The 12169-nt window shown below is 35.1% G+C and overlaps 1 protein-coding gene across 1 annotated transcript; it reads right to left on the bottom strand.

Annotated features, from left to right (window-relative positions):
* Positions 1-6919: 6919 nt before the first annotated feature.
* Positions 6920-7639, bottom strand: LOC119687514. Its single transcript, XM_038101852.1, has one exon. It carries the CDS (start codon positions 7637-7639, stop codon positions 6920-6922), a length of 720 nt encoding a protein of 239 aa, XP_037957780.1.
* Between the last annotated feature and the right edge of the window lie 4530 nt (positions 7640-12169).

Genomic DNA, 12169 nt, shown 5'->3' with positions numbered 1-12169 from the left:
TATAATTTCTAACGTATTCGTTAAATGTTCTATGATTCTGTTGTGTCAGCCTAGATGGTTTTATTGTAGTATTATCTGCCCTGCATGGCATGGTGGCAAGCCCGGTATATTCGCCGGTGTTGGGGTGTGGTTCTTGGTTACTGGATACTACTGCTGACAACTAACAAAACAAAAAAATCATACCATGACTTGCTTCTATTCATTCAATTAACTAAAAAAAACTATACCTACAATTCCATTCTTGACTACAGTCTCTTCATATTTTTTTTTCTCTTTTTTTTTCTTGTGCTATTACTAACTATTATTAATATGTACCTAAAACAAAAAAAACTGAATATACAGTCATAATTCTTATAATTAATTTTTTTTCTTTTTGTTGATAATTCAAAAGCAAAAACTGCTCTCTAAACTACATTATACTTATACATAAAACCGACATCCTCTATCATTCTTTTCTTACTTTCATTTTCTTCCTCTTCTTCTTTCTCATTTTTTAATATTTTCTTTTTTTTTATTTATTTACTGAACACTAATGATCTATACATCTCCCATACTGCTGTACACTTTACGACGAGAAAAAAAAATCTACCAACCATCTTGCCCTTCATTCCCTTTGCTGTGTCTTGAATTTAAAAAAAACATTCGTCATAAAAGATCGGTGATAAGAACGCGTTTGTTCTTATTGAATTGCAAATGATTATATCAAGCTTCCAGCACGCACATGCACGTGTTGGATGATATATTTTAATAATTTTGTTAATTGTAAACTGCCGAGCACATAAACTCGTAGTTTGCCTTATTAATCAATTTAAAATAATAACTTCAATTATTTTATCTGTAATTAAGTCTTTATTTATTTTTAGATATTTAAAAAAATGAATTGTTACCAAAGTTTGTTAGCTTAAACCCAACACAGAATCTGCTCTCATGTCCTTAATCTAGCTTAAAGCTTACTTCATTCTCCTTTTGTTGCCAAACAGCTGATTACTAGTGTTTGATAACGTTAAGTAGATGAAGTCTTTTATATAGATACTAAAACCAAGATTTACGTTACGGAGATTAAACATTCTCCCCCGCGTTGAATTATTTGAATAATTCGAATAATTTAACTAAAAGTACGATAAAAAGCATGCCTGCAATTGATATGGCATAATTGCACCTTATATTTAAGTAAACAAGTTGATCTAGATCATGAGAAGCTTGCTTCTGTGTTGTTTTCTTTGCTTTTTTTTTTTACATATTAAATTGCACATGATTTTCAACTGTCAAAATAGTAAAAAGCATTGTTAGCATTTTTTGTTATTAAGTTTAAGAACAATAAAAGTTTCATATATGAATTTTTAAAATTTCAATTAGCTAAAATTAATTTACTGGTTAGTAATTCAAAAATGTAGAAAGTATTTATAAAATTTAAAAAGAATTATAAGTGAATTTAAGCCATATCAAATATTATATTGATGAATAATAGACTGAAGTACACCGCTGGACGCCTCATCAGATAACTGTGTGCTTATATTATTTAACAATTTGACATCATGTTTTGTCTTCCCTAGATTTTTGGTGTGAGATCAGCAGTTGCTCGTTTGTTTGGATACCTTCGAATTGCGTCCGAAATGATTGATACTGCTAACTGATGAAATTGGTACCTGTGTAGGCCTTTTTGATGCTGTCAATTGTTGTTTTGTTGCTTGTTTGGGTTGTACTGGTGGGATCTTGTCATCTTCACTATCGTTGGTTTCACAAAAAAGTGGAGTCAAATTATGTAGGCACGTTTCAAAATACCTGATGCTGTTTTAACATCGATCACACGTACCATTCCGGCACTACATATGTTGGTTACTCGACCCAATGACCACTGAAGAGGAGGTAAATTTCCATCCTTCATGATAACTAAGGTGTTTTCCTGCAAGTTATTGCATTGTTCTCGCCATTTATGTCGGTATTGTAGCTCCGTTAGATATTCAGAGTTCCACCGTCTCCAGAATTCATGTTTTATGTGGGAGACCAATTTCCATCTTGTTAATAATGATGTTTTTATCTTTGGTGTGCTTGTACTTGCTGGTGCTGTAAGGGCTTAACCAATTAGAAAGTGGCCTGGCGTAAGTGCTTCAAAGTCATTTGGATCATTCGACATTGGAGTAATCGGTCTTGAATTTAATATTGACTCTATTTCAATAACAACTGTTTCTAGCTCTGTGTACGTTAAGGATTCTGTGCCAACGCTGCGCACAAGCAGATGTTTCGCCAATTCCACTGCTGCTTCCCAGAGTCCTCCGAAGTGAGGCGTACAAGGAGGAATGAAGTTAAATTAAATACCTTTTTTACTGCACGGTCTTTCAATTACTTGTCCTGATTTTTTTGAGTAAATGAGTTCTTCTAGCTCATTCAGTTTATTATTGGCTCCAATAAAATTAATTGCATTGTCACAAAATATATTTTGGCAATGTCCACGCCTCGCAACAAAACGTTTAACTGATCCAATAAATGCGTCGGTAGTTAGGTCACTAACTAGCTCCAAATGTACTACTTTGGTGGAGAAACAACAGAAAACAGCAATATATGCCTTGTGCGGTCACTTCCTTCTTACCTTGTAATGTACCAGAAATGGTCCACAAAAAGCCTGTATTAAGGAATGGTCTGGCAGATTGTACTCGAGTACTTGAAAGATTCTCATAATTTGGTTAAATGTTGTAGGCTTACACCTAGTACAGCGAACACAGTGTTGAACAATTGACCGCGCTATTATTTTTCCCTTGACCGGCCAGAATTTCTGTCGAGTTGTTGCCAACAATGCTTGTCCACCACAATGCATGTTTGTTTCATGAATATTTTTCATTATTAGTTTCACAATTTGGTCGTTGTATGGAAGAAGAATTTGATGCTTAGCATTATATGGCAATTTTGATGCATCTATTCTGCCTCCAACCCGAATGATGTTGTCTTCATCTAAAAATGGAGTAAATGCAGCTAATGCGCTCGATGCCTTTACATAGTTGCGATGCCTTAATTCCCTTTTGTGTTGTTTGAATTCAGCTTCCTGAATGCACCTTACTATGTGAGTCTCTGAATCGAGTTCTATTGAATGAATCTCGCCCTTTTGAAGTTGTCTGGTCCGGTTTATGAAGCGCAGCACATAGCCTACAATATGTAACAAGGTGTCGAAGGAATTTCTGTGGTTTATTATATACACCCAGTCGGCACTACACCTAGTTGCAGTTAATGCTACCTGTCGTAAAGTACTCTTCAATTCTGCGTTATCTGGAAGACTGCATAACATTTTTTTGAATTCTCCTGGCCACAGTTCCTCGGACCCATGTACAAACATTGGGCCATAAAACCATAAGTGATTAGTTTGTAACTGGGAAGGTTTAATGCCACGTGATAATGCATCTGCAGGGTTGTGTCGTGAACTCACATGTTGCCATTGGCTTGGTACTGAAATGTCTTGAATTGCAGCAATTCTGTTTGATATAAATTGTTGATGCTTTGCTGGCACCGAATTTATCCAATGCAGTACGATTTCCGAATCGGTCCAATTATATGTTGGCACCTTATAGTTCAAGTCATCTTTTACTTTTTTCACTAGTGTTGCTTCAAGAAAAGCCGCACACAACTTTAAGCGCGGAATAGTTTGTGTTTTTAAGGGTGCAACGCGTGATTTGGAACATAAAAGCGATTAATCAGACGTCCATCTTTCAATTTTGCTCGAACATATATCATAGCACGTTTAAGACGTTTTTTGTATCCTAGTTCCAGGGCAGGGAGTCTTCTCATTTCTAGGTTTGAATGCTGAAGCAATTTAGATAAGTGGTTAGCACTGCTTTTTTGAATTGTTTCGTGTACAGTAGGGATATTCAGGTCTTTGTGAATATCGTCGTTTCTGATGTACCATCTAGCATCTACTATCGTACGCAGGATTTTTGATTGGAGCCTTTGAATAGTATTTATATAAGTCTTGCAGGTGGTTCCCCATATTTCAATTCCATATTTCCAAATCGGAACAATAATACTTTTGTAAATTAGTAGTTTGTTATCTATTGACAGACTGGAAGTTTTACCAAGAAGCCAATATAGATCTGCAAATCTTCGATGAGCTTCCTTTTTCTTCTGAATTATGTGCTCCTTCCAAGTCAGCTTTTGGTCTAATAGCATACCCAAGTAATTGGCTTTCTTGCAGATTGGTATTCACAATGTTCTTCAAATTTTCTGTTAGTGAAAATGACTTGGACAGTTTCTTCGGCGTTTATCTTTATCCCACAGGTGTCAGACCAATGCATCACTTCGTTTAGATGATTTTGAAGATTTACAGTTGCTTTAGTGATATCATGGTTCGTTGATAAAAGTCCAGTATCGTCAGCAAACGTTACAGTTAGTATTTCTCCAGTTTTAGGCTTAGGAATGTCTGCAGTGAATAATAGATATAGGATCGGACCTAATACACTCCCTTGAGGGACACCGGCTTCTATTTTTATCATGTGGGATGTGTCGTTTTGGTATTGTACAAAGAAGTATCTATCTTTAAGGTAGCTCTTCAGTAGTAAATAAAAATCGGCCGGCAATACTCTTGATAGTTTGTAAAGCAGTCCTTCGTGCCAGACGCTGTCGAATGCTTTAGCTACGTCTAAAAACACACCCACAGTGATCTTCTTAGAGTCTATATTCATTGCAATTTTACTAGCCACCCTATGAATTTGCTGAATAGTAGAATGCTTTTTACGAAATCCAAATTGGTGATTTGGCAATAGGTTGTTTTCTTGTATTATTGGTTCAAGTCGGGAGAAAAGAAGATTTTCAATTAGTTTGGATAAGATAGGTAATAAGCTGATCGGTCTGTAAGAGTTGACAATTGAAGCATTTTTGTTTGGTTTAGGTATTGCTACAACCTTCGCTACTTTCCAAACAGAAGGGAAAATTTTATTGCTGATCATGCAGTTAAAGATGTTTCTAATGTAAATTATAGCTATTACAGGTAATTCTAGAAGAAATTTACCAGATATCTCATCATAGCCTGGTGATTTTTTTGATGTTGATGTTAATGATGTTTTTTATTTCAGCAATTGTTGTCTTCTTAATTTTAAAATTCATCTGGGTCAAGTTCTTGGATAATGCATGGTTTGTATCATTTTTAGGATTTGTAAATGTGCTCTTAAAATACTCAGCGAGAACAGTTGCTTTTTCTTGGTTTGTGCGCGCCCAAGTGTTATCTTCTTTTTTAAGCGGTGCGCAATGAAGTATGGCGCCATTACTACCCTTTGTAGCTTTCCATAAGGAGTAATTTGTAACCTTTGTAGCACTCAATCTTGAGATAAAATTTGATACATTTTTTTGTCTTTCAGCCTCTAATAAAACTTTCAGCTCTTTTGTTAATTTATTCAACTTTGTCTTTATTTGTGGAGCTCTAGATACTTGCCAGATTTTTCTCAACTTTCTTTTTTGTTCTATTTTATGTTTGATATGATTCGGGACAGGTATTACATTTTTGGTTTTTGTTATTGGTGTAGATGCAGATGCTGCAGATAATAGTAGAGAATTGAAATTGATTATTGCATTATTTATTTCCTCTTCTGTTCTTAGAGCTACATTTATAACTAATTGTTCTTCTATTATCTCGCGATATGTATCCCAACATGTTTTGTAATTGTAAGTATTAATGTTCGTATTGTTCATAGTAAGAGTTGCGCTGTAAACTAGTACTATCGGTGAGTGGTCAGAGGACAACTCAAGGCTGGAATGAATGGAAAGGTTACTTACATTTATGTTTTTTGTTATAAAGAAGTCAATCAAATCAGGTTGCTTTCTTGGGTCACTATGCCAGTATGTTGGTTCACCAGTACTTATAAATTTTGCTTTGTATTCATTCAGTGCGGTGTAGAGATTTTTGCCCTTTGCGTTTGTTAAACGTGAACCCCATAGCATATTTTTTGCGTTTTTGCGTATTTGTTCTGTACTATGATTTTCTGATTCAGAGCTAACTATACAGTTTTTTATGAAGATGGCAGTTCCACCGTGTCCTTTTCCGTCGGGATGATTGGTTTGAAATATTGTGTAATTTTTTATTTTAACATAGCTTTTTTCAGTGAGATGTGTTTCTGAGGTTAATAGTATGTCGATCGAATTTGAGTACAGAAAAGTTTTCAATTCGTTGATATGTCTACTTATACCATTTGCATTCCATGCTACTATTTTTAATTCATTGAACTTGCCCATTGATTTTTGTGACCAACGCCGTTAAAATGTTCATCATTCCTGACATTTGTGTTATCAATGTTTTCATCATTTCTTTTAACTCTGCGAGGTCTGGGTTGTAAGAGTTAGATTCAACAGGTGTTTGACGCGTAACTTGGGCATATGATACTGTTTGTGGGATGTTGGCATTTGTGTTTTGAGCAGTTGCATTGTCTGTTGTGTTCAAAGATTGTTGCTGACTTGTTTGGACGGGTGTTACTTTTTCTCTCATGATAGGATATCGTTTAATTTTAAGTGATTTGTACACCTCACATCCGTTGTAGTTGGCTGTGTGCTTTTCTCCGCATAAGGCACAGCTTATGTTTTCAGAATTTCCTTTTGTTGGACAATTGGCGGTTTTATGATTTCCTGCACATTTAACACAAACCGGTGACTTGGTGCAGAAATTTTTTGTATGTCCATATTTTTGACAGTTAGAACATTGAGGTATGACTTTTTGAGGGCGAGGTGGCTCAAATTGGATTTTGCAGTGAAGTAAATATTTAATTGAGTAAATTTCTTTATTATTCACATTTTGTTTTAATTCTAACGAGAATAAATTCAATGGCTTCTTAGTTCGTAGTTGTAATATGTTTTGGATATTTATGATTTCATGACCGTTTTCATGAAGGCTTTTTTTAATTTCATTTGTATCCACTGAGTAGTGCATGCCACGGAGAAAGACTTTAAAACCTCATTCTTCCGTCGGTTTATATGTATAGTATTCGGTATTTTTTTCTTTAAGCAGCTTTATTATGCTGGTGTAATAAGTTGAGTCAAATGGTTGCAGTTTGACTTCATTATTTGGTAATACTTTTATTTCATATTTGCAATTCGGTATTGAGTCAATTGCCTTTATTAAAATGTCTAGTCTTTCTACTTTTTGAATAAAGAGCGGTGGTGGTTTGGTTTTTTTAATTTGTTTTGTTGTATCATTTTCGTTGCTGTCGCTCTTTTCACTATTCACTTCGCCGTTATCATTTTCGTCCGATAAGCATGCGAACCTGTTTGCTGGTTTGGCAAGCCAATAGTTCGTCAGCGTTTGCTGATTAGACGATTGCTCTTTTTGCTTTTGTTTCTTGATCCTCTGCTTTTTTTTTTGATTATTAGGAGATGATCTATTTCTTTTTGTTGAAAGTGGAGTATTTAGAGTGGTACTCTGCAATTTTTGCAAAGGCGGTGAAATTGTTGACATTATTGGTTCATGCATTGATGATGTTGTTGTTATTATGCTCGTTGATAAAGAGGTGGCAATTGAGTTTGTTGTATTACTTGTACGTAGAGTGCATACAATGTTTTCTACAAATGTTTTTACGGGAATTTGGTTCGAACGTACAGTAACATTTACCGAAGTTGTGAAGGAATTACGTCTTACAGGTAGTGGTCTTTCATCCAAGACTTTTTGTGGCGACATATCTTTATATGTTTTTGTGTTTTTTAATAAAGAATTTGTTAAGTTGTTGGTTAACTTAATTTTATTAGCTGTGGCAATTTCACTAGCTATTTTTGCTATATTAGTTTCGTGTACAGAATTTGTTTTAAGTTTCTTATTTGTTTTAACGTCTTCTGTGCTAAGCATAATATAGCCATTTAAGCCATTTTCACTTATATGAGAGTGCCGACGTACAACTCTTTCATTCATGTTTATTCAAAAAAAAAACATTAATCATGTATTGATTTGTATTTAGAAAAATTATTTTTATTAATTACAACATATATAATTTATTATTATTTATAATTTAAATTTTTATAATGTGTTATTTTATTTTATTTGAAAGAAGTCTGTAATTTTAATTTGTTTAGACATTTTTACTTTTTCCTTATCAAGGAACTCTTCCAACAAGTTAATAGATTTAAAAATTTTTTCATCAACATCGTCACGCGATTCCGTAAATGTACATACAGTTTGTAATGCTCTACGCGTGTTTAAATACGAAGACAGTTCAACAATGTCTTCATTTTGTGCATCTTGGTTTTCTACATCTGAATCTATAAATATTAAAATTATAATCTTAGATTAATTAATCTATTGCTTTTTTTAAGTATGGGCCATGATGACTGTATTTTTATCAACATTTATATAATCGTCCAAAGATCCATCACTTATATTAACGGTGCATTTCGACCATAGCTCTTTTAGGCACATATATTCTTCTGTTATAACATCTTCCTTTGCAACCTCTGCTTGAGATATATTGATCTCATCATGGGAGGACTGCAGCTCATTAGCTCATTAGCCAATAACTAATAGTTTCAACTTTTTTTTCCAGTGAGATTGCTTACAACCATAACAGTTATGCTGTCCTTACTTTTTTTCCACTGACACATTTTTGATTTTTGAACGTAAGAATCCGAGATAGCAAACACTTAAAAAATAAACCAATTTCATCGGCATTAAATATGTCATTTGGATTATAGTTTTTAATTAAAACTGGAAGAATATTTTTGACCCAATTGTCTAATGTCTCTAAGTTCACGTCACTACCTTCACTGCAAACAAATTTTTCGACAATATTATGTCTTTTTTTAAATTTTTCCAACTATCCATTACTTGCTGCAAAGTCTGGATAACCTAATGCTTCCGCAAAATATTTAGCTTTTTCTTGCACAAGTGCCCCAGAAATGGGAATATTTTTCTGCCTTGTAGCTGTTATCCATTTAATCGTTGCATCATCTATTACTGCGTAATTACAACATCTTATATCTTTATGACTTTAACGGTCATGACTCACAATTGCTTGATCATAAATTTTAGTTTTTTTTTTAATAATGGTTGAAAGTCTATTAGCAGGTATTCCATATTCTTTCGCAATATTTTCTTTTTTCTAGTCACTTTTCAACCTCAGAAATTAATTTAAATTTTTTATTAATTGATAAAGAACTTCGTTTTGCCATATTTGAACTATGTGTTTCTCACAATTGTTTAAGCTTCAATGAAGCGACAATTAAATGCAGAAAACAAGGCAAAATCATTGCACAATTTACCGTTAGAATGTTTTGAGTTTTTTTTGTAAAAACTTTGTTTTTGGAATTTCGGTAAATAGAAACTAATGTTAGGCAAAGTTACTCGTAAGTGCATTTTACTTATACATGTGTGCCAGCAGCAACATTTTGATTGCTTGATGAGGAGAGTATCGTAGGGAAGGAGCAAAAAGTATAAATTTGTACATAAGAGAACAAAATGTTTTTATATGTTCGGGTTATTATTTTGTTATATGTATTTGTCATGAAATCAGAGGAAATATATTTCCTCATAATTCTGAGGAAATAATTTTCTACCTCTTTCATTAAAAGCGAGAGCACACACAATGTGTATGGGGATCACTTTTTCATTTAAAATTGATGATGACACATTACATATACACAATCTCAACGTATTAGTTGAGTGATAGTTATGCATTTGAATAAATTCGTTATAGAGAGGTTTTTTTGTAAGCAAAAATTTGTTTGCGTACCTGAAAAAACTTCGTTGTAGAGAGGAATTCGCTATTGAGAAGTTCGTTAATAGCTAGACTGGTGGTCTGGTTTGCTGATTACTGAGTGGGCATAGTTACTCTAACGGGTCTTTCAAGTCAAATGTCACTTTCTTTCTTGGTCGGACAAGTTGTTCCTCTTTCGTGGGTTTGTCACTTACGTCCACTTCGATAAAATTAGGCTCCATAACCATAGGTTCAAAGAAGGCCGGCTTTAGTCTGTCTATTGCCAAGTTTACAGGATTCTCGCGTACGTCCACTGTAAAAAGCCTATGGTTGGTTTTTTTGATTATTTTGTATGGCCCTGTGTACGGTGGTTCTAATGGTTTCCTTAGATGGTCTGTTTTTACAAATACATGAGACGCACTATCCAACGTCTTGTGAACGAAAACAGATCTGTTTGAATGATTGGAAGTTGGAGTTGGTTTAAATTGTCGTATATGCTCACATAATGTTTTTAGGAATTTTTGTTCGTCTGGAGGTGTCTGTGTTTTCACAAAGAATTCTCCCGGTAAGTGCAGTGTTGTACCATACACCATTTCTGCTGCTGATGTGTTTATGTCTTCTTTAACAGAGGTTCGAAGACCTAATAAAACTGAAGGTAATAATTGTATCCATGTGTGCTGCGCTCATGCCATGAGTGCTGTCTTCAAAGTGCGATGAAATCGCTCAATTAACCCATTTAGTTCCGGGTGATACGGCGATGTGCGTATTCTCTGTGTGCCTAAGCGGTTTGCTAACGCCTTGAACAATGCCGACTCAAATTGAGTACCCTGGTTAGTTGCTACTAGTTTGGGAAACTCAAATCGCGATATCCAAGTTGCAAAAAAATTCTCCGCGACTGTGTCAACGGCGATGTCTTTCCATGGAGTGACCTCTGGCCATCGTGTGAATCTGTCTATCATAGTTAATGCATATCTATAACCATGGCACTCTGGAAGTATTTTTAAATCCAAATGCACATGATTGAATCGTTGATCTAATGGCATAAAAGCTTGTGGCGTGAGTTTATTGTATCTGTTTATTTTCGTTTGTTGACAATTTTGACACGATCGCACCCATTTTGCAACATCTTTGTTGCAAAAAAATCGCATAATTGTTTAGTTGTTGATATGACACCTACATGTGCTAAAGAGTGTACCGCATCAAATGCTTTCTTGCGCAATGATGACGGAATATACGGTCTGATGATACCTGTGAACACGTCACAAAATGCTGGCAAGTAAGGCTGCAACGAAAGTTTCTGCAACTGAATTAACTGCTTCAACCCAATAACTGCTTCAGTTCTTCATCTATTATTTGGTACTTCCTAATCGTATCCATTTCTATGATTGTGGCCATGTTAATTGCATTCACTCGAGATAAACTATCTGCTACTACGTTGTCATTGCCAGCTATGTGTGTTATACTGGTTGTAAACTTTCCTATAAAACTTAGCTGTCGCTATTAACGAGCTGAAACTTTATCTGGTTTTTGCTGGAAAGCATATATTAGCGGTTTGTGATCCGTGCGAATGGTAAATGTCTGCCTTCTCATAAATGTTTGAAATTTTTGATAGCTAGATAAACGGTTAGTAATTCTCTGTCGAAAGTGCTGTAGTTTTTTTGTGGTGCTTTAAGCTCCGATGAAAAAAATGCAACTGGACGCCAAACATCGCTTTCTTGTTGTTCTATTACTGCACCGACTGCATTTCTAGACACATCTGATGTCAATCAAATTGTACTTGAGGGTGAAAGAAATGTTAATTTAGATAGCGCAGTTACGCTTTTCTTACAGCTTTCGAATGCCATCTCTAACATAGGGTTCCATGTTATTGGTGTTTTGTCATTCTTTGTTGAGTTTTTTAACAGTTCATTTAGCGAAACTTGCAACTTAACTGCTTGCGGAATGCACTTGCGGTAATAATTAAGAATTCCTAGAAAACGGCGAATTTCTTTAATTGTTTTTGGTTTCGCATATTCCTCGATTGCTCTCACTCGTTCTGTAGGTGGGCTGATTCCTGCGGCTGATATGTCGTACCCTAAAAAGTATGCTCTGTGGATGTCGATTTTTGAGAACAATTTGCTGGCATGTAGTTTGTCCGTCACTTGGTCTAAGTATGATATCGTATACCGGTCTGGTTTCATCGGGCGTTTAGCTTCCTGAAATCACCGCAGGCGCTCCAGGTGCCTGTCTTCTTTTTGACTAGGTGGATTGGACTAGGTGGATTGCTAACGGCGTGACCTTTCATGTACCGGCTGACCATCGGCGACTATCTAATGATTGACTAAACAGGTGTCAGGGAGGTTGTAGGTGTTTGCTCCACCCACATCGACATACTTGCTGATGATCACAAAGAATTTGGAGTTTGGATCTAATGTGTACACGGACGGCGTTAATGTAGTCTTTACTACGCCAGTTGAGGATAATTTCGTCAGTGGATCTAATAAGCACTTTGATTTCATATCTGGAATTAGACCGTATTTGGCTTA

The sequence above is a fragment of the Teleopsis dalmanni genome, chromosome 1 (genome assembly GCF_002237135.1).
Source record: "Teleopsis dalmanni isolate 2A chromosome 1, ASM223713v2, whole genome shotgun sequence".
In the NCBI taxonomy this organism is placed as follows: Eukaryota; Metazoa; Arthropoda; class Insecta; order Diptera; family Diopsidae; genus Teleopsis; species Teleopsis dalmanni.
Note: the sequence above shows the minus strand (reverse complement) of the source record. Positions and strands in the feature narration are given on the sequence as shown.

Bases quoted from the DNA above. Each gene is read 5' to 3' on its own strand.
- LOC119687514 (XM_038101852.1), bottom strand. From the start codon at position 7,639: ATGTCGCCACAAAAAGTCTTGGATGAAAGACCACTACCTGTAAGACGT.